At 39.1% G+C, this 27,279-nt stretch overlaps 1 protein-coding gene across 6 annotated transcripts in view; it reads left to right on the top strand.

Annotated features, from left to right (window-relative positions):
* Positions 1–27,279, top strand: part of NELL1 (neural EGFL like 1) — a 445,673-nt gene that overhangs the window by 185,600 nt on the left and 232,794 nt on the right. For 5 of the 6 annotated variants that reach the window (XM_075129472.1, XM_048852653.2, XM_075129471.1 and 2 more), the window contains one exon: positions 6,245–6,370. The exons of the other annotated variant lie outside the window; for it this stretch is intronic. In XM_075129472.1, the coding sequence (XP_074985573.1) occupies positions 6,245–6,370 (126 nt within the window). The remainder of the gene's footprint in view (positions 1–6,244; positions 6,371–27,279) is intronic. 6 annotated transcript variants of the gene reach the window in all.

Raw genomic sequence — 27,279 nt, 5'->3', positions numbered from 1 at the left:
TTATTTATTATGTTTTATTTTTGTCATAGTCAGTGGCGAGTAGCCATCTGGAGCATCCAAATAGAGACTGACAAAATGCTAGTCGAAATAAGTAGGTTTTGAGGCAGAATTTGAAGATGAAAGGCTGTGGAGAAATGAGTCTCTTTCAGCCATCGGGTGCAGTAGATCTGTGTGAAAAGAACGCACAGTTGTGAGTGGGAGAAGGAGACTAACGGAGCTGAAATCAAGTGAAACTGGCAGAGGATGGAGTGACAAAGAACGGTTAGAAATGAGGGGCAAGATCTAGGAAGGGCAGAGTGATCGAGAACATTGAAGATGAGGAGTGAATATGATAGGAAGCCAGTGGAGCAAGAGTACTCTGATATCCGGGGGTGGGGGTGGGGGGAAGGATTAAGTTGTTTGAAACTCCAGGATACCTTTTATGTTCCATTATTTAGAATATTTTACTTTTGTGGTATCACTAAGTTTTCAACACACATTAAGATCTGCTGTGGGCCTTTCAGGAGCTTACCAGTGAGGCTGTTAGGGTGCTGGCAGAAAAAGGTTTCAGGTCGTTTAGACCAGAGGCTAACATGACTGTGGACAAGGGCAAGGCACAACATATGTCTTAAAAACAACCCAAACCACTTTTTCATGTTCCACATAACCGGCAGCATCAATTTCTGGTGGCAGGGTCAGAGAAGAGAAATTTTGGAGTTGCGAAGGGGAAGAGGAGTTGTGGGATGTCCTCGCCTTCAAAGTGTTCGCAGTTTAAGATGAAATTTGGCACAATATGATCCCAAATAAGAAAGCAAATAGGTTTTGAGAGGATTTTTTTTAATGGCAGCATTTAATTCTGAAATTAAGTCCAGCAGGTAGAAAGATCCTGCATGGATTTCCAAGGATATTGCCTATTGTTTTGCTGGAACACTTTTTATTTATTTAGATAAGCACTGGAATCTCAAACTACTAGTGATGACATTAACCCTGTCTAAGAAGGCTATTTTAAAATGCATGAAATTACCAGTGGGTCATTTGAATTGTTTTGCCTGCAAGGTTATTCTGACAGGTTGCATATTTGTATTACACCTAGCAGCCTCAAAGATAGGGGTAAAAAACCCACATCATTTCATTAGGGAACTAGGCATCGAAAAAGGAAGATCTGGAGAGGTTTTTTTGGAAATTGCTAATGTTTTTACAATATGATGGGGCAGTCTGAGCAATCAGGTGGAAGACTAACCTCAGTGATTAGACTGTTGAAGGGAGTTGGTCTGCATATCAATATATACAGAGGGTCATATTCTGTGTCTGCTTATTTAGGTGTTTATGGGGTTAAAACAGTGAAAATAATTAGTCAAAGTCATCCCTAGGGAAAACAGACACAACTCCCTTTGCAGTAATAGGAGTTGTACCCACTTTACGTTAAAGATGAAAATGGCTTGATATGACTCAAAAGAGCAGAGAAACTGAACAGAAAACATCACTGTAAGCTGTGTATAAAATATATTTGTGGCGATATGTCTCCACAGTGGAACTCTGAGAGCGGAAGTGGGTCCATTCACTGTAAAGACCCACATAGCCAAACCACATGTAGGAGAGGAGCAGCTGGCTACATGTGCTAATTTGCTCCCAAACCCAGCATGAGGCACTACCATGTCTATATGGGTTCCTTAGCTCCACAACATGTTGGGGCTGAGGATTCCTTCCCGGAGGATTCATTCCAAGAGTCCCCCTATGTGTTTCAGCACATTTGCAGGTGAGGAAAAACCCTTTTAGAGTCAGTATAGATGCTTTTTGCAGCATACAGCTAATATTGTTTTAGAGCCAGAAATGTACCAGCAGTGCATACTCAATATGTTCATTCATCTTGCTTGCTTTCGTCTTGGAGCAGGCTTGGTTTTTCACGGCTTACTTCCGAATTCATTTGCCTTTCCTATTATATGGCATACTTACCTAAAATGGCTTTCCCCCAACTTTTAACTGAATTTGTTAACCTGATGTACATTTAATAACTCAAGAGTATTAAAAGTTATATACATTTAATTAATTATTTTTATAGTAATAACATTTCTTTTGCCTTGACCCTCTAATTTTCTCTTGACCTCCTCTCCTGCCACAATTGATGTTGATGTCAAGGAGAGCTGCACAAGGATAAGGTCATTCATAGTGATATTTTCCGGCGTTTAAAAAAAATTAGGAATGGTTAGACAGCAACTCTTCAACATTCAGGCTGATGGGGACTGTCCTATGCTGACCACCTGGAAAATAGAGGGCCAGATCCTCTGCTGGTGTAAATTAAGGCAGCTCCATACAGGTCAATGGATCTATGCTGATTTGCACCAGCCAGGGATCTGCCCCAGAGTAGTATTTCTGTTTCCATTTTTATTATTAACATCACCTTTGAGTACATGAATCCTATTTTAGGAACAGAGGAACTATAAACCCTATGTGGGCTGCTATATTGTAGTGAGCATTTTATTAAGGAGCATTCGGTACAGGCAATAAAACCTACTTAAGTACCTATTAAGAAAATACTTTGAACCTAGTAAAAGAATACCCTCACTCCAAAACCAAACTATACCCCATAATTCAGTGATCCTCACTGAAAAGATCTAGCTCAAATGGGTCTTCGTTATTGTAGAGAACTAGTTTATGCAGATGGAAGTTGGTGATATGTGAAGGATCATTAGGCTGTGTCAAGTTTCATTTTAAAGACCATATGTAGACCTTTTTAAAAGAAAAACAAACTACTTCACCAGCCTAGACAGAAACATAAATCATGTATTTTTTAATCACCTCAAAAGACCACCCAAAGATGAGCTCTGATATTTCGAATACGACAAGCAATCTATATGCATGAACCGCAATTTGAGTCCTATTACACTCATGCTGATGCATGCCACTGTGTGGTTTATGGATGCTACTCTAACAGTGTTATGTAAAAAAACTAAAGCTTTTTGTCGTGGGTATTTAGTTCTACACAAGACTTTGCCAAAAATTGTGGGTTAAGTAAATGGCCCAAGCACTACTCCGTAGACTTTGTCCCAGTAAAATACTGTTGCCAACTTGTGACTTCTGACCACTACCCCCTGAAAAAGCAACACATTGATTAGGCTTAAAAGTACTACCAGGACAGTGGAGAATGTAAAGAACTGAAAGTTGTAGCTCAGCTTTTTTTAAAGGTTATTAATAATTTTTGATTTCCAATTAATTGTCATTTAAAGATCTGGGGGATTGTGGAGTTCTAGTCTCTGACTCAGGCACAACAGAACCAAGGTTATTAAGTTCAGTATCTGGTTGGGAACCCTGGTGTGCACAATGAAGACACTCTTACTGAGGGCAAAGCAAAGTTTTAACAACTTTTATTAACACAATTAGTAAAGACACAAAGGCTCCAAACCTCATAAAAAGATAGCAAAAATGCAGCATTAAGGTGATGTCTTGTACCATTCCTCATGTATGTACTCGTATACTTACATACTCTCACCCTTCTTTGGGGATCTGGTGCCAAGAAACAAAGAAACTGCTCTGTCCTTGGCATGCCAAATGATGGTCCAGGTCCAGATCAATTGAACACAACCATCCCATGCCCCACTCCTCCATCTTAGATGGTGGTCTGGCTTATTATAGGGCCTAGAGCCCATCATGAATATTAATTCAACATGTCTATGCTCCCTTGTCCATATCTAACTTCCTCACCCTAATAACGTTGGAGTTTCTCTATCCTATAGATTAGTATATTAATAATGTTAACTAATTATCGTATACATCAGTTTGTTGCCAAGGCAAGTTCACGGTTAAGCATTTGCCAACATTTTATCCTAAAATATCCAAGGTTAGCGTCAGTTCAGTGTTCTTGTGATTACTTGGTATCATTATGCACAAACTCCCCACTTAAGCTATTACCCTGAGTCTTGGGAAACAGGGAACTGTTGGACCATTTACCTGTGCAGAAGTTCAAAAGCCTCAAAATTTTATGCTAACTGCTTATTTAGTGTCTTATGAGATACAGGCCTGTTGGTTCTTTTGTGTTACTACTGACTAAAATAAAATCCTAAAGCTAGCTTTATGGGCTACAAGGGACAATATGGAATATAAGAGGAAAAGGCACAAGGTGAGATTGAGGATGGGCCTACATGAGTGGCAAAAGAGGGGAGAGGGCTTCATCTCACTCCTTACACCTCTTTTGCCAGGCCCAGACTCAGACATAGTCTTTGTACTACCTGAACATAAGGACTGCTGCTGATGCAAACTAGTAATCAAATCAACTTTTGAAGTTCTTAGTCTCCTTTATGAGTTTTAATAGGATCAATGTGCGACATAGATATTTTGCTCAGGGTTGTAAATTTCCTTTTAATCACTGGTAACTTGGAAGCACCCTTATTTATTTATTTGGAAATAAATACATTTTAATAAGAGGCTCAGCATCAGAAACAACAAGAATGAGGATAGTGGGATAGCTCAAGGTGTTTGTAATGGGGTGTGGAGTCCTTTGCTTCCAGGCCATCATTTCAAATTCAGCCCAGGTTGGTAGTGATCAAAAGTCAGTACCAACTAACAGCTGTTTGGTGGCCAGTATGAAATGATTTAGTTCGTGGTCCCAGTCTAGTTCCTCATGGACAGCTGTCCAAGAGCATACAAACCATCAGCACAATTGGCATGTTTGTTGCAACTCTCAGCACAAAGCCTAGGGACTGTATCAGCATGGAAACAGAACTGCTTTCTCACCCTTAGAGGTTCCTTCCGACCAGAGTTGTGGCATGTGGTAGGAGGGCTCTGGGGAAGCATGCAGTGTTGCTGTCTGATCTATACCTATACAGTGGACACAGAGAGACTTCAGTCTCCAGTGCTGCTGTCAATTTAGTTTCTTGAGCATGGACATTCAATAAAATAACTTGTAATAAGAAAAAAAATGGGTCTGAGTCTCCTTTCACTTACCTTGACATACATAAATCAAGAGTACATCTTCTAAAGCCAATAGAGTTGCTTCATAGAAAACTGGTGTTAGTGAGACGAAAATCAGTCCCAATCAGAAAAAAGTCACTGTTCAGTCCTAATGTAGAAGTACCTTATGTTTTGGGGAAAAGATTGCCTCTAAGTGAGCTTTACAATATATAGTTAATGGCAGTTTGTCCCCCTTCTCTGGTAACAAACATGGTTTCGAGTTGAGGCCTTGCAATAGATACTGTGATCTACTAATAACAAATAGAGTTGCAAGGCCAGGTCCTTGGCCCTGCTAAATCTGCTTTGTCCCACTGGGATGATGCAAAGCAGATAAGAAGCTGGCTTAAGTGGCCATTTGAGATTCCTAGTTGTGTAGGAGGATTCTCGAGTGGCACAGAGCTGAAGTAACTGGCCCAGTTCTACCTACCTTCTTGTAGTCCACAGCGTAGGGCTGTGTCAGGGGAATGGAGACGTGACCTGAAGCACTGTTGTTCTACAGTGATCCTAGGTTCCTGGAAGAGCCCCTTGGTAGCTGTTACAGCTTGTGCAAATTAGGAACTTGGAAAATCAGAGCACCTTTTTTGCTATATAACAAACATTGCTATTTCATATCTGTCCAGCACTACTCCTGACTGATACACTGAGTGTCACAATGTATCTGGGAGCTACTGCATCTTTATATTCTAGCTGCTTTATGGGGGCAGAATTAAAGTTGTCCAGGTGTGTTGTTTGGGAAGCAGTACCTGAACTATTCATCTCCTGGTTCTTTTTAGTTTGTGATTATTTTTGTTGTAATCTAACATTGTCTCAGAAAATACAGGAGAAGACCACAATTCAGTATTTCCTGGTTTTCCAGCATTTAACTTTAGGGTTTGGAAGTGTACAGGAGAGACACGTTGTGTTGCAGAAGCCTTAACTCCACTTTAAGAAATATTTTACTTGTAAATTTATGCTAGTAGATTAATATTAGAGTTTAAGACATGTTGCTTTTTTGAAATTCTTCTGGGGCTTGTAATTGGAATTTCTCTTCTCTTATTTCAATATTCAGAGTAACAGCCGTGTTGGTCTGTATTCGCAAAAAGAAAAGGAGTACTTGTGGCACCTTAGAGACTAACCTTTTTATTTGAGCATAAGCTTTCGTGAGCTACAGCTCACTTCATCTGATGTGAAGTGAGCTGTAGCTCACGAAAGCTTATGCTCAAATAAATTAGTTAGTCTCTAAGGTGCCACAAGTATTCCTTTTCTTATTTCAATATTGAGTCACAATGGGCATTTAACTGTGCAATTGACTTTGTTTGTGCTGGTTCTTTTTCCCCCTCAGATATTGATGAGTGCGCTGCTAAGATGCATTATTGTCATGCCAATACAGTGTGTGTTAACCTGCCTGGAACATATCGTTGTGACTGTGTCCCAGGATACATTCGTGTGGATGATTTTTCATGTACAGGTGAGCTTTTGAAGTCTTTGTAATAGCACCATGGTACTCTGTTTCTTGTGTACTGACCAATTCACTAACAAATCTCCCTTCTGGAATGCAAATTATAGTTGGCCCTGTGCAGGGGTGCAAGTGGGTGAGAATGCATAAGGAGCCTGCCTTCCTTTTGCACACCTTTTAGGGGACAGATACAGAATGACCCAAAGAGCTCAGGCACTGTTCATGGTTAACACCATCAGTTTTGGTGGTGTACCTGGGAGAAATGAAAGTAGCAGTATGGCACCTATCCATCTTAGTCTACATTGCATGTCCGATGGAATTGACTGAGTGTAGGGGAAGCTCATACTCCATCCAGTTTCTAGCCTTGAAGGGGGCCATGATCTTACTCCACACACCCATCGCTTCACTAAGGCTGAGAATTATCCATCCCATGCTTCGGACCAATGCAATGTTTTTTTGGGGTGCATAGGGGAGAGGGTATTCCACATGTTTTTGAGGGGAAGAACGAAATGTTTCTCTAGCACTTCTTTGGAGTTGCTCAATGGTTTGAAACACCAGAAATAGTCATGGAGGAGATGAATTAATCAACAGAGTCAAGGAGAGGTGGTTCAAAGATGTGAAGCTGTAGGTGAATTGTATAGGTCATACCATATGAATGCTGATTAAACCTTTATTTCACACCATACCGTCCTGTATTCTGTAGAGGGTATGTTTGCTACAGATAAACTAATAAAAAATGTTAGAGAGTTTGACAGTTTTACTGAGATTAAATTTTGTATCCTTCTGCCTGTAAAGCCAGTGGCCTTAGTTGCCATGAGTCCAACACTACAGGGCTCAAAGGAAGAAGAAAATTATAACCACTATAACAAATAAAATAAAATAAAATAAAATAAAATAGTTTTACTATACATGTAAATAAAAATATCATGACTTTACAATCTGATATCTCAGATATTCTAGGACAGAAAGATACGATTATATCAGTTTACCACATAGATACCACCGTAGATGTAGTGATATGTGTCCATATCTCTATAATGCCCTTAAGCATTTGTTTGTCTGACAGTCTGGAATATGTTAGTGTTAATGCTGGGAGTTCATATTTCTACTGTTTGTAGGTCTATGACGGAGATTACTCAAGGGTAGAGAACAAATACAATAATTTTATGCATTGAAGTAGATAATTTTTTAATAACTGTCAGTAAAATCAGTACTTAAATGTCTTAGGGGATTTTGGATGACCCTTATTTCCATGTACACATCTGAAGGAGGCTTCACTGTCTATCAGAAAAACTATTTCTCCAGAATGTGAGAAAATCTCTTGAAGTGCTCTATCCCATCCACACCTGAAATGATAACCTCTTTCAATGAGAGCCCTCTGTCAAGGCTGTGTTCAGAACCATTTTTGTGTGCCACAGCCTCATACAGCAGGAGCCGCATTAAACACCTTTACTGAAATAGAAATAAGAAAACTTGACACGACCCCAGGTTTTGATATTATCTTGGGCAGTCTGTTCTCTCAAGTAGAAAGATGGCCAAGAAATGTTCAATATGAGAGTGGTTATTCCAGGCTAGAAATCATGCTATAATGTACACATTATCCTTAGGGGAAGTCATAGAGACTATCTACTTCATGATGACAGCACATCTGATCATTATATCTAGCATCATATAGCATACAGAAGCTTTGGAAAAGTCCTCCTCACTTCTTGAGAGAGGATGATGCAAGACAATTTCATAGATTCATAGATATTTAGGTCAGAAGGGACCATTATGATCATCTAGTCTGACCTCCTGCACAACGCAGGCCACAGAATTTCACCCACCACTCCTACAAAAAAAACCTCACACCTATATCTGTGCTATTGAAGTCCTCAAATCGTAGTTTAAAGACTTCAAGGAGCAGAGAATCCTCCAGCAAGTGACCCGTGCCCCATGCTACAGAGGAAGGCGAAAAACCTCCAGGGCCTCTTCCAATCTGCCCTGGAGGAAAATTCCTTCCCGACCCCAAATATGGCCATCAGCTAAACCCTGAGCATATGGGCAAGATTCATCAGCCAGATACCCAGGAAAGAATTTTCTGTAGTAACACGGATCCCACCCTATATAATATCCCATCACAGGCCATTGGGCCTATTTACCATGAATATTTAATTACCAAAACCATGTTATCCCATCATACCATCTCCTCCATAAACTTATCGAGTTTCATCTTAAAGCCAGATAGATCTTTTGCCCCCACTGCTTCCCTCGGAAAGCTATTCCAAAGCTTCACTCCTCTGATGGTTAAAAACCTTCGTCTAATTTCTAGTCTAAATTTCCTAGTGGCCAGTTTATATCCATTTGGTCTTGTGTCCACATTGGTACTGAGCTTAAATAATTCCTCTCCCTCTCCGGTATTTATCCCTCTGATATATTTAATGAGAGCAATCATATCTCCCCTCAACCTTCTTTTAGTTAGGCTAAACAAGCCAAGCTCCCTGAGTCTCCTTTCATAAGACAAGTTTTCCATTCCTCAGATCATCCTAGTAGCCCTTCTCTGTATCTGTTCCAGTTTGAATTCATCCTTCTTAAACATGGGAGACCAGAACTTCACACAGTATTCCAGGTGATGTCTCACCAGTGCCTTGAATAATGGTATTAAAACCTCCTTATCCCTACTGGAAATACCTCTCCTGATGCATCCCAAGACCGCATTAGCTTTTTTCACAGCCATGTCACATTGGCAGCTCATAGTCATCCTATGATCAACCAATTCTCCAAGGTCCTTCTCCTCCTCCGTTACTTCTAATTGATGCGTCCCTAGCTTATAACTAAAATTCTTGTTATTAATCCCTAAATACATGACCTTACACTTCTCACTATTAAATTTCATCCTATTACTATTATTCCAGTTTACAAGGTCATCCGGATCCTCCTGTAGGGTATCCCTATCCTTCTCTAAATTGGCAATACCTCCCAGCTTTGTATCATCCGCAGACTTTATTAGCACACTCCCACTTTTTGTGCTGAGGTCAGTAATAAAAAGATGAAATAAGATTGGTCCCAAAACCGATCCTTGAGGAACTCCACTGGTAACCTCCCTCCAGCCTGACAGTTCACCTTTCAGTAGGACCCGTTGTAGGACCCCTTTAACCAATTCCTTATCCACCTTTCAATTTTCCTATTGATCCTCATCTTATCCAATTTAACTAATAATTCCCCTTGTGGCATGATATCAAACGCCTTACTAAAATCTAGGTAAATTTACCTTCAACAGACAGTTTTTTGCTGACAGTTGTGTGGCTCTAAATCCCTTTCTCTGCCTTGTAAGTAAGCCCTGAGTTCTCAATGATCTTTTACAAGCTATCCTGCAGGAAAAATGTCAGCCATTGAATTTTGTAGGGTGCTTTCTCCTGACCTTGTACACCAACTATGGTAATCATTTTTATAATGATGGTAAACCTTTTTGATAGTCTGACACTAGCTTTCTAATTCCGTAATAATCCTTTCATTCCAGCAAGACAGTGTCATTAGACATGAAAATGATTTTAAACACAGAATATTTGTGATTTACAACAAAAGTGTGGCATAATAAGACAAGTGCTTGACAGTAATGGGTGAACAATCATTTACTGCATAGACAAACACAAATCTCTGTAAAAGTAAGAAATAATGGAATGAGATAACAAATATTCCATGCAGTTTTCATTATCTTGCTAAAACCATTTATTTTTTGGCATCACGAGTAGGAGTACTGAAAGGGAGTATGCATTCCACATAGTTCAGGAGAAGCTTGGTTGAATTGGTAGTTCATAATTAGAAATAATAGCGAGTTAAAATTTATAAATGTATTTAAATTAAGTAATTGTGCAACGGAAGAAATATTCCTTTCTTAGTATTTGCCTTATATGTACGTAGCTTAGAAAATAAATGTAGCAAATACTTTGCTTATGCCTCTGCTTGCTGCTACTGATGTCTTTACAAGCAACATTGAATGAAGCAATTACTCAGCTATCTAATGTATTCCTGGTTACTGAGTCAAAGCAAATGGGAAGCTCTGGTTTTGGTGAATTATGTATGGGACCAATTCTGAGAGCCTTACTTATGTGACTGGTTTCAGAGTAACAGCCATGTTAGTCTGTATTCGCAAAAAGAAAAGGAGTACTTGTGGCACCTTAGAGACTAACCAATTTATTTGAGCATAAGCTTTCGTGAGCTACAGCTCACTTCATTGGATGCAACATTCATCATTCATTCATCCGATGAAGTGAGCTATAGCTCACGAAAGCTTATGCTCAAATAAATTGGTTAGTCTCTAAGGTGCCACAAGTACTCCTTTTCTTTTTACTTATGTGAGTATTCAGATTACTTCAATGGTACCACTTATGTGTAAGGCAAGCAAGCATGGTCTCTTTAGACCCTCCTGGGTTTCATATTTTATTTTTCAAGTTCTGAGTTTATTTTATATAATGTTGAGCTAAAAGCAGAAGTTCTAGTGCATAAAGTAAGTCGCATCCTTCTTCTGGAATAACTGGCGAAGGGCCCAATTGTGCAAGGTACCGAGAGCTTTCAACTGCTACTGAAGTTATTGGGCCAGATTCGGTGAAGTCCAGAGGACGATCAATTCCCATTGACATCCATGGGAGTTGAAGGCACTGACCTACCTCAGGAAGTGCTCAGAACATCACAAGATGTACATTAATGATTAAGGCATGAAGCTGTATATATAAAAGGATAAACTGAATGCAAGTGATGATTATCTCAAACTCTACATTCAGTTTTAAAATGATATAATGTAGATTGGAGTCACTAAACAGTCTCATATAAGCACATATAAACTCATATAAGTCTCATATAAGCACAAGAGCTGGTGCGATAGGGTTCGCCCCAGGGTATTTTCTCATCATTCTACTCAGTCCTGTGATGCTCTTGACTTACATTCATCAGCAAAGGTATGTTAATATTTTGTAGTCTCCTATTCCTGGAGCTGAGAGTTGTGTATATTAATTAAGCCTTTCAATGAAAGACAAATGTATTAACGACAGTTATTCCTCAATAAGAAGCTTCTTGCAACCTTACTTCATTATATTCACATGTTGGTTAACAGCTGTAAATTAAATCGTGTCCCAGCCCATTGAGTAAGTGGGAGCAAAGATGCTTCTTTGTGTCTTCAGTTACTGGAATCTACTGACTAGAGAAATCTACTTCGAACAGTGGCACCATAGTGTGAGATTTATAGTCCATCTGTACCATTTGCCAATTAGTGTTTGCTGTTGAGCGCAGCATACTAACCTGCTGGCTGATAGAGCTAGCCATGCCATCTGATAGGTAAGCCAGGCCACCTTGAGAAAACAGGCGGATGCAATAGCTGTCTTCTTTTCCTAGCCATATATTTAATGTTGTGAAAAGATTCTGACCTGTTGCTTATATTGGAAAAGAAGTTCCCTGTGATCTTTCTTGCTCAAATACACTGGCACAGGAGTTATTCCCAAATATATACTACTCTTTTCTTTCCTAAAGTGTTGTTATGAATCTTGTATTTTGTTTTTTGAAGGGCTGCATCTGATGAAGTGAGCTGTAGCTCATGAAAGCTTATGCTCAAATAAATTGGTTAGTCTCTAAGGTGCCACTAGTACTCCCCTTCTATCCTTTGAGATTTTAGATCTTATCATATAAGCATCTTTCTCTGTATCATTCTGTGCCACAATATATTGCTTCTAATATACTGCATTCTCCCATTGCATCAGCTGAATGAATCAACTGTTTTGTCTTAGGCAGGACCATAAAGAAGTCTTCAAATTCCAATATCTAAACATACAATATTTATATGCAGAGCAGGCAGGGTGAAGTCTGGCTTAGCACCTTTTAACGCAATACTGGCCTCTGTTATGCAAGAGATCAAACTTATTATCATAATAGTCCCTTTTGGCCATAAAAATCTATGGCTATCAGAGAAAAGGTGAATCTAGATTTGACAAAGGATTCATCAGGGCTGGACGAAAATCTGTAAGCTTCATAAAGTCATGGTTTATGACTTGTTGAAATGTAGTCTAATGTGGAGTCTTTACAAACCTGTTCCAGGCAAAACTCCCACTGCAGCCAGTGTAGTTGCACCTAAATAAAAGCTGTACAAAGGCCTCAAGATTTAGCCCTGTAAATATAGAAAGCATCTAAACCATTGCAAAATTGGCAGTTTTAAGTTTGCAGAGTTTTGTATTTGTACCTGGGCCGACTTAGCACCTAGATATCATAGTGATGGGTGCTATAGACTTGCTGATAATTTAGGTACAGAATAATCTTTCACATTTCATTCCTGCTTAGTGAATGTTGTATAATTGTAGTGTTTGACTGAGATCATCACAGCTTATACTGTTACCACATCACTTAGCCCAGAATTGCCTGTCAGTCTTTGTTTTGGGTTGTATTGTTTGTATTATTTCTTTTTTTCTTTAGCTTTGCAGAAGCGATGAATCACTAAACAAATTACATATTTCCAAGAAGCAAACTCTTGTGTACTGTAACTCGACTGTTATTTTCCAAATATATCATTTACCCTAGTGTTTTTTCCTCTTGTGAAAAAATTGACTTTTGGTAGAAACACATTGTTTAAAAAGTAGCCTTACGATTTAAATGTTAGTTAAGATGCAATTTGAGTTATAGTGTGGTGAGACAATAGCAGATGACAGAACCTAATGACTTTTGTGGGTTATCCCTTAAGCCCTTTCCCATTTGTTCTCTGCAGTATTTGGAGTAATATGTAATTGTGAATCTAATGCTTTATCCAAAGTGATCACAATGCCTCCTGTATTACTTGATGTTGACAATAAGCAGAATGGGAGTAAAGCACAGAAGTAGCTGGGATTCTGAAAAAGCTGGGCTTTGAGGGAACAAAAACTCCAGAACAATATCTCAAAATTACAGGAATTTGATCCTATAATTTGAGAAAAAGTTGGAGAAATTGTCTGCACTTACAATAATCAGTGTCTTTACAACATGGTTGTCATGCTTTGCCTGTCAGAGCCGTGAAGTGATGTGTTTGACCCAGTAATAACAAATAATAATATAACAGCTTTCACAAAGGTGAAGTGACAGTCTGAAAGGGCGGACAGCCAGTGGGTTAACCAGAATCAGAGTGTTGTTGTGGTCTTGAATGGACATTTTCAAATCTAGGCAGCAAACAGATACTACGGTCATACCTCCCCAGCTTGTTGGTGAATTAAATAACCATTCAAAGAGGAAGCATGAACATTTTAGGTCTAAAGGCACAGCTTTGCAAATGTCTGCACAGTGTGTGGTGCATTTGCACAAGTTTAAACCAACACATACCATAACTAAAAATGTGGTTGTCTAGAATGAAAGAATTGAGAGAAATGAAATGTCATGTATTGAATTAAGACCTAAAATTTGGGCAAATGAGCAAACAGAAATGTTCACTGGTTGAAAAGCTTCCAAAAATATATAGTGGGGATGTTTAAAACATTCACCCTTGGTGATATATTGAAATTTATGTTCCTTGTGGATAAAAATATTATTTGGCACTTATCCAGTGCTTTATAATTTCCAAAGAGTATCCAGTTATTAACTAAGTAATCCCGACCACAGCCCAGAAAGACTATTACAGAACTATTTTTCCCATTTATAGACTGGGAAATAGACCCTCCAGTTTATTTATTATAAATGTGTATTGTGTTAGTGACTAGAGGCCTCAAACAAATCAGGGTCCCACTGTGCTTGTGGGAATGACTCCCTGCCTCAAAGATTTTACAATCATTCTCCCATCTGAAAAAACCCATATAATATGTTTAGTATGGAGGCGATATCGTAAAGGATATACAAAACTGTACGGTACCCCAGTGTATTGGGACCCCGAGGACAGAGTTTGCCCTCTTGTCATATCTCCTCCCCAAACTATCTTTAGGTTTGTATAGCTATGCACCTCCCCTTTCTCAGGGTTGTCTCTTAAAAGTCATATTTAGCCCTAAATGCTTTTGGAAACTGATGAGACCAGGTGAGTGAGATAATATCTTTTACTGGACCAACTTCTGTTGGTGAGAGAGACAAGCTTTTGAGCTATACAGACTCTTTCTCAGGTCACTGGTCTCAGGCCACCCTTCCTTCCTTAACCAGAATTGGAGCCTAAGAAGTTTCAGTGTAAATTTATGTAAGGGTTATTGTTAGCACAGAATACGTGAAATTTAATGTCTAACATACAGCATGAGATTAAATCTCTAATCCCACATGCTGAATTTTCATCTTTGAAAACTAGTTCCTGAGTATCCTGAATTGAAATACCCTGTTTTTACTGTTTTTAAATAATTACACAAACGACTCTGCGACTGTGACTTTATTGCCTTCCTAATACCAAGAACAAACACATTAGTTTCCTGGTCTCTTTCCTTCTGGAGATCCCTGTATCAGGTGTTGGAGCGAAGGACAACACTTTGTTTCTGGTGCTAAATGGTACAATTTTTTGGTTTACAGTCATGTTGGCACTTTTTCTTACAACTGTGAAGAAAAATGTGAATTCATTCTTGGAACCTTTAAAATGCAGATACATTTGTTTGAATCCCTAAATTGGCTGTTGGTTAAATTTAGGAGCATTTAATCAGTGTGCTGATTGGCACTGCCATCACAAGAGAGCATTCATCTGCTTGGCAGGGCAAGTTAGCATAAGATAGAGACAATTTAGAGTAAATCCGGCCAAATGAAAAAGGAGGCACCATAAATAAAATCACTTCAAATGGCTTGATCCAAAGCCCATTAGCTCAGTGGAAGTCTTTCCATTGCTTCATTTGGCTTTTTATCAGGCCTTAGTAGTAAACACTTGCCCAAGCTCTATTTATGACTATACTAAGAAGAAGAATTTGTTTGTATTTCCAGAGCACTTTTTTTCAAAGGCCTGGAAAGTGTTGGACTAACATTAATTAATTATGCTTGTCAACACTCCTCTGAGGCCAATACATATTTTAATCTCAAATTTACAGAGGGGAAGTTGAGGCACAGAAAAACTGAGTAACTTGCCCAAAGTCATACTGAGACAGGGATGGCATTGGAGAGACTATTTAATCGAGCCATAAAAATTAGAGGTGGAAAAGACCTAGAAGTATGTTTACAAGGTTGAATCAACAATGAGATTTATTTTATATGAATTTACATTCTGTACAAAATCAATGCAAATACATTTAAACACACTGTGCATGATCTATTGTTGTAACCCTTGTCCTTCCCGCCTCATGCTCTCTCCACAATTTTGTAAGTTCTTTTTGCATCATCTGAATTTATGCCCCAATCCTCCAACCTTTAAATGACGCTCGATATTCTTTAATTTCTAACCTACCCGTCATCATTCACTAAGTTTGATCACCAGGCACATTGCCTTCCTCCCTTTAAAAATTATCAGGTCAGACTGGCTTGTTGTTTGTGCTCAAAGCCTTTCACTATTGTGGGAAATATATGCCAAATAAACCGAATCTATGGTTGCAGTGACATCTGGTAAATTTCTGACCTTAAACTTGTTGAGACACAATGGAGATAGATGTGAAGGCAGTGCTAGGCTATCCAGAATATTTGGTTAATCTTTCAAGTCGTCTTGTCTGATTCATTTACTATAACTAATACCGCTAAAAAACTTAATTATAGAACAGCCTGATTGAAATAATGTAAATATTTAAATTTCTTGAAACTATGTTGCCCTCTAATTATTAAGACAAGAAATTTAGAAAAATATGTATGATACAGTCTAGGATCATTAGTATTTGTTAGGTTTTCATAGCTGCCAAGTTTTGTGCAGCTCCATTTGTGACATAATTATTTAGTGAAGTCATTTGCATATTTAAAAGAAATTTGCTTATGGATGTCAACGCCAAGTTAAAAAATTGTGCAATCTTATTGCTCCTTTAGCTCCAGTGAGTGAAGCTCTGTGTTTATCTACAGGGAAGCAGGAGGGCATGCTTCTCACATAAACTGTCATGCCAGCATGCCTCAGTCTTATCTGGGAGGATTTCCCCTTGGGGTAGTTCTGTCTTCATGGCCCATTAAGTTCTTGGCTTGTCTCCTGAGTCTGTCAATTAGTGCACAGTGTGGGAGTGCATTTGTGACATAGGGGCTGGATCTGAGACCCAATAAACTCATTTTCTGTAGGGCCACCAACATCCATTAGATGGGAAAAACTTGTAATCCCTGGTAAAATGGACTGGAGTCAGACTGGTGACCTACAGGCAAATGGTGCTGAAGCATCTTAGCAGTATCTTAAGGCAGGCAGTTTCCTTTCTGAAAGATAAGACTTAAACCTTTTGGGGAAAAAAAAATCCGTGTTCCCTTTTAATGTGGAAGGGCTTTGGCTAACCGGCAGATTTACTTGGGGCATAAAACAGACAGCCTTTGGGCTGAGAGAGAGAGAGAGGCTTTGTTCTGCCATGTGAGTAGTTTGTAACATGAGCTTTTTGCATCCTAGCAGTGCTTCTGTACAGAAAACCAACCTCTAACTGCTTATAGTTAAGATGAAACTTTCTTCATAGGATTATTATTACTTATTATATAAAAATCTAGCTGGGGTTTTACACCTTTCTACAAAATGTCTGTTGCTAACCATTGTCAGAGAAAGGGGACTAGATGGTGGACAACAACGGCCTGATCCTGTCTTGCAAATCCTAATTGTGTTCAGTTGGATTAATCTCTTTCCATGCATTTATTTATTTATTTATTTTTTTCTTTTTGTGTCCGTAATTTTACAATAAAGTTCAGTTTTATGAACAACAGCTCAAATTGGGGTTAAGATCCAGTTTGTGACTGGAATACTCACTAGCTTCAGCCAGTAGCTGAACTTTTTTCTTCTGGAAGAAAGTATCAGAGATGGGTAATGGCTGGAAAACAGGGTCACAGGTGAAGGAAAAGAATGGGCACAGGGAAAGCGGAATGACTTGAAAGGTGCTATGCAGTGACAGAATAACTTTATTTTTCCTATCTAGTGGTACTAGAGAGTTGTTTTGGGCAAAGAGCAAATTCATCTTACCTACGATGTGCTTCTCAAACGTAAGATGGCAACTTCTGAAAGTGCATTTGTGCTAAAAAGTAGATGATAAAGGGGAAAACATGGATTCCTTTTCTTGCTCAATTAGGCCGTATTTTAGAAAGGCCTGAAGGTTTGTTTGTTTTTAATTTGTTTATTTTTTACCTTTTAGAAATATTTCAGATGTTGAAACCAATTTGCAAGCCCTCTATTTCTGTGACTTTTTTTTCTATACTGAAAATAAATGATACACATACACACACTTGTGTGCCAGAAGCAGGGGGAAAGAACCCTGTCATTGTTGGAACTTTCAGTGGTTTTTTTTTCTAGCACTGAAGATATCCTTTCATTGAAAGATGTCTAATACAATTTAAAAAAAAAAATCTGTGTTTTACTACTGCTGTAAATGTGCTTGTGCAAAAAGCAAAGATGCTCAAAATGCAGTCACATTTCAACTAAATAGCTGTGAGAAACCTGCCAGAATTCTAAACTTCATAGTATTTATTGCACCTAGCAAGGAAAATAGTTGAGCACAAAACCAACAAATACTCTATATTGGTGCTTCAAGATCTACATGCTTGTAGGAATCTATGAAACAATTCCATTTATGCTTAAAAAAATTCTTTCAATCTTAGCCAATATTATTCAAAATAATAAAAATTAATTGGGTCTGGATTATGCCCTTTGTCTCTGAGTTGATGTTGCCAGTTAGAGGGTCTCCTTTTGGGCAGTTGATATGGACATCTATACCCTAAGAACTGGACAGAGATCATAGACTTTTTGCACTCAGACCATTAGCAATCCTGAAACTAGATCCTCTTGGCAGACACTGGTCCTGGGCCTGTGTGGTGCCCCACATTGATTCTACACAGGCATCGATGTCTGCCTGCCTAGTTATAGCAACTTTGGTCACTGATGTTCTTGAATTTTAACCAGTGACCTAGAAGTGAAAGGCTCCATTTCCTATTACCAAACCTATGAAGAAAGCTTACATTAATGTTGCTTTTTTCTTCATACTTATTTTTTCCCTTAGAAAATACGTATTTGATCATAAATATTTCTGATATCTCTATCCAGGATTTAAAGAAATAGAAAACAAAACACTCCCACCCCAGTTGTAAAATGTACAGTTTATTTATTTGAATTAAGGACCCAGACAAGATGAAAGCTCTTATCACAAACAGAAATCATGGGTCAGAATTATTTGATCTCTACAGATATACAATGTGGTGTAGTTTACATTTTTTCCTTTGGTTATTGGCATTTCAAGAAAATACATGAAATACTGTGTTTTATGATGACTGTAACAGCGTGGGCTGCTTCTGTCCTGGGAGGCCACAAAGCATCACTGGTTTTTGAGGATGAAATTTCCATAGCTGAAACATGGTTGATGACGATGGTTAGAAATTAGCAACTCAGATTCCTTATACCAAAGGGGCTGAAGTAGCTGGATAGAACAGAATGGTTAAACAAAGTTATCTGAAAAGACCATAATCCAAGATTTTAATGAAATTTGAGAAAATCAGAAAAGGAGAAAAATTGCCTCCTGTAATGTTACCATGAATAAAAGTTCTAACCTTTAAAAATATGCAGTGGCCAGGGTTGGTTTTTTTTTTTTGCAAATTTTGCATCCACAAATGCATGCGTGCACATTTTTGCCTCTGCAGTGAATTATTAGTGAAAATATATGGCAGGTAGACTTATTTTTGCCTGCATGTGACTTCAGATGAGGAAGTTTGACGTGTAAGTACTACCTTAGGTAATAACTGCAGATGCAGCTAAAAATATGGTCAAGTTGCATGTGCAAAAACACAGGCTGGGTTGATGATGGAAACCAAGTTGCAGCTGCTTATTTAGCTTCTCTTTTAGATCAGATTCCAGGAACAAGTCTAATTTTAACAAGGTACATTTGATTAGTTGCAGTTAGATTGATTATTTTATTAAAAATAATCTGTACCATTAGATGATCTCTCAGGAGCAATAAATTGGGTTCAGGAACAAGGGCAGTTATACCCTTTCTGGGTTTTGTTTTTGCACTGGAGAGAAAGGACCAATTAATTCACTGATAAAATGAATTTCTAAGCAGTTTGAAATGTGAAGCTCTTATCTGATTATTTCCAAGGTTCAAAAGGGTATTTATTTTACTTACATTATTTCACGAAGTTCAGTCCCTTTAGGTTCTGAATTTCCTATTTTGACTGAAAGTTTACTGTCCTAGCTGATTTTACCTGACATCTTGAATTTAAAACAGGCTAACAAAGTACAGCAAGGTATGGAAACTAATGCTGCATGAAGGTTAAGTACTTGATTTAATGTGCTTGGCACATCAGTATATTCAGACAGCTCTTGAAGGACATTGGTGAATCAATTTTGCGTACCCTAGTATAACTTGTCACAGTTATGTAGGTTTTCCAGCAACAGATGGCTTATGGGTAATACATTTAGGTTAACCAAAAATTAGCTTTCCTGTTGTGTGCATGATGCTGCAACGAAAAACTTTGGTGATTTTAATACACAGTGCAGGTCAATAGGTGAAATTCACGCCTATTCAGAGGGTCAGCATAACCATGTGAACCGCTTATGTCAAAGAAAAGATCATTCGGCCCCCTTAAGTGATATTAACTTGAGAGATGCTATAGGACTTTAGTGGTGCATAATCCTCATGCTAACCCTCTGCACAGATGGAATTTACCCCACGTGTACACATGCAAGTGGGGCTTTAACTTGCAAGGTGCTGAACAAATATTGCAAGGATATAAATGTTTATGTCTACATTGCAGCTGGGAGTGAGCCTCCAGCCCAGGCGGAGAGACTTATGATAGCAAGGCTTGTGTTAGCCTGCTAAAAATAGCAGTGTGGATGTTTCAGCTCTGAAGGGGGTCTCTGGATAGTCACCTGAGCTCAAGCTGCTAGGACGAGACTGTCTACGGGGCTGGTAGGTTCACTTTCAGTTGCAGTGGAGATCTAAGTGCACTCACTCTCCGAGACTTGAATATGGGTTGAGGGCTATCAGCACCTGTCCAGAGACACTTTATGCCTTGCAGATCAGGTCCATTAAAGAACTGTTTTCATCTGAAGACCGTGTAACTAGTACTCAGTGCACTGGTGAAAACAGGACTCTGAAGGTAAAGTCAGCTTGGGCTGAACTTAATTAATGGAATGTTGGCTCAGGAACTGGAGAAAGAGCTCAAAAGAAGAGTTATCAGAATATACTCTCCCTCCCCAACTTTCACTGACTCCTTTTCTAATCTAGTTTCTGTGCCTAAACTGGAACACTCAATCTGATCCCTTGCACTCCATGAAACGGGGGATCCAAGAGATTTCCTCTATAATAGGACAAAACAGAGCACTGAATCTGAACACTCCCAGACTTTGTGCCTGTTTCTGGTTTCTTTGTGTTATGAAGGTCAGAAAACTAAACCGCTTTAAACAGTGATTATGGGCATTGACTCTGACAGTTGGACCTAAAACTATTAATATTTTAATCTTTTAATACAGCAGTTTTCTTTTCTATCTGGCTTATGGCAGAACACGATCAGCCCTCCACACAGAAGCTGTCAAAATTGAGACATTCTTTAATAAGGCATCAAAACTAGAAGTACATTTCTACCCTGAGAATGAACATGAAAAAAAATTCATTCAATTTGGCACATCAAAGCTTCTTTTAAAATAAAAAATAATAATAATAAAAAAGTTCTCCAGTCCCTGAGGATTTTGTCTAATTGTTTCTTGAATGATTCCTGCCTGTGTACACTTTCCTGGGAGACAGCTCTGCACATGTAATAATTCTGTGCACGGAAAGGTCCTTCTTCTGATATCTACTCTGACTTTGTTTCCTTTAATTTCCATTTATGTCTTTTCTTTCTGCATTCTCTGGAAAATAGTACCTTGGGCTGACCTTATCTAAACCATTTATTTTATATTCTTTTAAGGCTGCAGTTGTATTTTTTTTAATCTTCGCAGAGCTCATGAATTTTGGACCAGAGTCTTTTTACATTTTTGTACCCTTTCTATTGTCTTCTCAAATTACAGTTGTGCATATATACAAATATTCGATTAGATGTATAAGAGATGGACAGTATAATAGGAGTCCACTTGACATGTTTTTCTCTATGCCACGTTATAAAACGCTATGGTCTGCCTTCAGGCACAGACCTAAGCAGAGTGTGGGGCATAAGTTGTTCTGCCCCAAGAGTAATTCCCAGAGTCACTGTTACTCAGGGACACATCCCTGCCTCACATATGCTCCCTGGCTCCCTCCTTGCTCTTGAGGGAGTAATATTTTTTTATCTGGCCTATACAAATAAATTAACTCACCGTCTTTTATACGGTGTACTGGCCAGTGAGTAGTGGGGGTGGACCCACAGCAGTACCCATTCCCCAGTCCTCCCTGCCCATCTAGCAGTGCCCATTTACACCCCTGTGCCCAGATCCAGGCAGCCCATACAGGGCGTAAGGGGGTGGTTCTTATTCCCTTTCACTCCCCTGTGTAGGCGCATAGGCAAAGATACAACCAAGACTTATGTTGGTTTTTATATCTAAGAGTTTAGAAGACAAAATTAGAAACTGAATTAAAAGAATCAGAACCTTTTATCTTTGCATCATGAGTTCTAATCCACTCCATGTTACTTGGGGCTGAAATTCATAACAATCAGGAGTCCTTAGTGACTGTACTGGAGTTACAGCAGTGTAAAATAGAAGTGAGACAGTAGTGCATCAGGCCCACAGTGTACAGGAGATTGTATGGGCCAATGTACAAGGGACTGGTCCAGGATACCGGAAACCTGAGTTATATTCTTGGGTAGGCCCCTGACCTGTGTGTGGTCTTGGGCAAGTTACTTTTTTTCTTTGTCAGCTGATCCATCTATAAAATGGTGAGACTAATACCTTCCCTTGTAAAGCACTTAAGATCTGTGGATGAAAATCACTATATGATAAATAAGTATTATTATAGTGTGTTGATATAAATTATATTTTTCAATTATTCTGATTACAGTCATGACTAATTATAGATGGTTATAATCACGTTGATTCTTCTCTGCTCAAATACTACATCAATTTTCTATTAACTGGCATCCTTGTTGGTAGTCCTGACAGACTGGAGGCTGAACTATTGTCTCATATCTAGAGGTGGTTTCTTCGCATCAGAACTAATGACTACAGGCAGGGTAGTGTGTAAATGCTTCCCCAGATGATGCCTGTGTATAGCTGGCTCTATGCCACCTCTCCCCTCTCCCTGCCCCATTACATACCAAGGGTGGAAGGGGAGAGAGTGACGAGTGCACTGTTAGATCCTCTGGCTGCAGCCAGCGTAAATTAGAACAGCCCAGGGCTTCTCTAAGTTACTCAAATGGGTTCTTTTAGTCCCCAGGGTGCCCAGTATCATGACAATGGGAAGATGAGTGATAATCAACTTCCCCTCCCACCCTCTTGCCCCTCAGTCACACTGAGTGTAAATTTGGGGCAAATGAAGACTGAGCCCAGAGAACGCAAGCCATCTGAATGCAGGTCTCAGTTAGAAAACCAGATGTTACAGACGTTAATCCAGAATGCCCACATTCCTGTGACAACCAAGATCTCTTGAGTTAGCAATCTAAAATTCATGATTGTTTCTTTTCCCAGATAAAATCCATCACCATTTTATTAGGAACTGCCTTCTTTAACAATGGTCTGTCTAGTATGTCTGACAGTGGTCAGTGTTGGTTCAGAGAAAGTGTAATCCTCCATACAGCTATATCATTGGAGGAAATTTCTTCCTGGCTCCATCTGGCTATCGTCTTGGGACTTCAACCATAAGTACTGATTGCTTTTATATTAAATCCTAACTAGTGTTACTACGTATGCTATTCATATTAATAAAAAACCCTAAAACTATTTTGAATGTTATTAAAAACTTTCCCTCAGTAATATCCTGTTATGGAGTTTCACAAGTTAATTATGTTCTTGTTGTTGTTTTTTTTTGTAAGGGAGTATACTTCCTTTTATCCATCTTAATTTTTTTGCCTTCTAATCACTTCAAGTGCATAGTTGTAAAACATCAGAAAAGGAGTGCCTTCTATTTACAATTCATCATTTTACATACTTTTGTCATATTTCTTATTCATCTTCTTGTAGAATACTGAATAATCATAATCTTTTAAATTTTTTTTATTCATTTGCTTAAAGAAAACAAATGGAAGCACGTTAAGTAGATACATGAATATTATAGTGACCTTAGAGCAATAATCATTTTTATCTTTTCATTTCTGCTCAACAGAGAAAAGGATAATTGCTGCTATCTATTTAAATCCTTCTGATTCTGTTTGTTGGTGTGTTTTCCATTGGCCACAATATGTAATTTTGAATGTGCTTGGATTTTAATCTCTAACATAAAAATTTGATCATTTTAAATTTTAAAAAGAAATTTGTCTGGATGATTGTCAGATCATTATGAAATATGTAATTAGATTAGATGAATTTGATGTAATTTAAATAAATCTGCCAGAACCAACAATATGGGAGGAGAATAACAGCCAGAAGGTTTTTAATAATAATTGTTCTATAATACTTCCATCTGAGTAGCTCAAAGGTCTTTAAGAGCAACAGTGGATTGAGCACCCTGTCACCCTTGTGAGGTGAACAATTATTATTATTATCCCCATTTTACAAATGAAATACAGGTCATATGGAAATCTGTGTTAGGGCATGCCAACCCTTCCTCCTTTTATTTTAACTCACTTGGGTCCAAATGCAGCCCCTTGGCTGCGCCATGCACGCATGTTGTGACGGGGTTCACTTGCTGCAGGTGGTGCCTCCTCCTGGCCATTCTGGGGATTAGCTCTGCCAGGCATTGCTCCCTCCTCTGGTGGTGTCTTCACTTGTCCCTCCCACCCTGTGGCCCCTCTCGCTCCAGGAACTGCAGCCTATTCTTCATGACTTGGCCCTCTGGCTGGGTCATTTTGTGGTTTCCCTGTCCAGGGGTTACCCAAAGTCCTTCCACGCAAACCATCTCAGTCAGTCTTCTCCAGCATCTGGAGCTGCCCTGATGGTGCCACTTCCCATGTGGCCAGTAGGGGAACCCGGGTATGCCTGCAACTATGGGTTCTAGCCCAGGGACCCTATACTTGCAACTGTGGCCTGCTTTCCCACAACCCTTGTTGCTCCTTCCTTGCACTCTTTCCTACAACTCGTGATTCCTCGCCTTTCTCTGTGTTACCAGCTCCAAACTCTCCTCCCTCTTCGCAGGGAGTGGCTGCAGCCTTTCTCAGCAGCCCTTGTCTGTTGACAGCTTCCTGGCTTTATAAACCCTCCCTGTTCCTGCACAGCTGAGCCTACTTTCAATCACTTCCCTGCTCCCTGGCTCCACAGATGCTGGAACTAAGGGTGCTGGAGGTGGTGCCACACCACCTGGCTTGAAGTGGTTTCCATCATATACAGAATTTACAGTTTGGTTCAATGGCTCTCAGCTCTCCCCCACTGTACAAATTGTTCCAGTACCCCTGCCTGGCTCCCCCTTCTGGTGCAGCCTGTGGAGTTAATTGGCTTGCTTTGCCATCTTAACCCCTTCCAGTCTTGTGGTCGTAGACACATGAATATCAGGGGTGGAATTTGGCCCTGAGAGGGTATAAGCTTCATAGGCAGTATAATGAGTTCATTTATATCTTTTCTGTGTTCTGTTGACATTCATGTCTGAGTATAGGTAATTATCCCATTGATTCTTCTCCTTTTCAAGCGCTATCTCGTCTTTCTCTTATAATGCGAAAAGAACAGGAGTACTTGTGACATCTTAGAGACTAAGAAATTTATTAGAGCATAAGCTTTCATGGGCTACAGCCCACTTCATCGGATGCATAGAATGCAACACACACACACACACACACAGAAGGTGGAAGTTTCCATACAAACTGTAAGAGGCTAATTAACTAAGGTGAGCTATTATCAGCAGGAGAAAAAATCTTTTGTAGTGATAATCAAGATGGCCCATTTAGACAGCTGACAAGAAGGTGTGAGGATAATTAACATGGGGAAATAGATTCAATATGTGTAATGACCCAGCCACTCCCAGTCTCTATTCAAATCCAAATTAATGGTATCTAGTTTGCATATTAATTCAAGCTCAGCCGTTTCTCATTGGGGTCTGTTTTTGCAACAGAAGACTCCAATGAGAAACGGCTGAGCTTGAATTAATATGCAAACTAGATACCATTAATTTGGATTTGAATAGAGACTGGGAGTGGCTGGGTCATTACACATATTGAATCTATTTCCCCATGTTAATTATCCTCACACCTTCTTGTCAGCTGTCTAAATGGGCCATCTTGATTATCACTACAAAAGATTTTTTCTCCTGCTGATAATAGCTCACCTTAGTTAATTAGCCTCTTACAGTTTGTATGGCAACTTCCACTTTCTGTGTGTGTGTGTGTGTGTTGCATTCTATGCATCCGATGAAGTGGGCTGTAGCCCATGAAAGCTTATGGTCTAATAAATTTCTTAGTCTCTAAGATGTCACAAGTACTCCTGTTCTTTTTGTGGATACAGACTAACACAGCTGCTACTCTGAAACCTGTCTTATAATGTGGTCATCAGAACTGAATACATGTAACTTCCTAAGAATTACTTATGTACACTGTCTTAGTTACGCATCCTTGCATTCCATGGGACATTTCAGCTGTGACACTATTGTGACGCACTCTATATGATTTTATAAAAATATGCTAATGAATGTGAATATAATGTAACTGGAATATGCTTCATGCAGAAGGTCTCTTGTAAGGTATCCTTACAAAGCTTATAATCTACTGAGTGTGGTCATCCTATTTGTATAAATGTATCACTCTTGTATCTGAAACTAGAAATATAAACTATAACGCTGAGGGCCTGTTGTAATTATGCAAAGTGTGGGCCATTAATGGTGGTTTGGAATCTTGATGGCGCCCATTAACCAGGACAATTGTCTGTAGATGGCTCTGTTTCACTTGTAAGTCTTCCTGTATACGTGTGTGCTGGCAAGTGGGTAATGAAGTCTTACAGTGACATGTGATCATGTCACCTGAACTGGAATCCATCTTTAACCTGGTGCTTTTCCACTGAGAAGGAGGGGTGGAACCCAGAGGGACAAAGGATTCCCACCTTATGCAAAAGATATATAAGTGGGTGGAACAGAACAAAGGGAGAGCCATCATGAGAAATCCCCTACCTACCACCTGAGCTGGAACAAGGGCTGTACCAGGGGAAAGGATTGTGCCCAGACTAGAAAGGTGTTCAGTCTGTGAAAGAAACTTATTGAAACATCTTTAAGGGTGAGATTTTTTCTGTATTTAATTTTTTTTACTGTACTAGACTTAGACTTGTGTGTTTTATTTTATTTTGCTTGGTAATTCACTTTGTTCTGCCTTTTACTACTTGGAACCACTTAAATCCTACTTTCTGTATTTAATAAAACCACTTTTTACTTATTAACTAACCCAGAGTATGTATTAATGCCTGGGGGGGCATCTTTGAAGCCCTAAAATGAAGGGCAGGAAAGCAGGAGCTGAGGTAGTCTTGGCACATCAGGTGGCAGTCCCAAGGAGGTTTCTGTGATCCAAGCCATCACAACTATATTGTCTAGACATGTTTTTGGAGAAAACACCTACATTTCTCTTTTAAATCCTTTTGATCTAGTTCATTTTTCATTGGTTTGTTCTATTTGAGCCCCACTCCACTACCTCAAATTAGTTAATATTAAATTCCATTTGTTATCCATTAGCCCATTTTTAAGGTGTCTTTACAATCTATTTCCATTTTATTAAACTATACTCTGTGTGGCTGCCTCTCTCTTGTATTGACAAGTTATTGGCAAATGTACACAATTTGTATCTCATTCCCCTGCCTTTGTCTATCTCTCTAGCAGATTGAAACTCATCAGAGACATGTTGTTCCTGTAGCAACCCAGAAGGACACAATTTAG

Source organism: Caretta caretta, chromosome 6, assembly GCF_965140235.1.
Source record: "Caretta caretta isolate rCarCar2 chromosome 6, rCarCar1.hap1, whole genome shotgun sequence".
Classification (NCBI taxonomy): domain Eukaryota; kingdom Metazoa; phylum Chordata; order Testudines; family Cheloniidae; genus Caretta; species Caretta caretta.
Note: the sequence above shows the minus strand (reverse complement) of the source record. Positions and strands in the feature narration are given on the sequence as shown.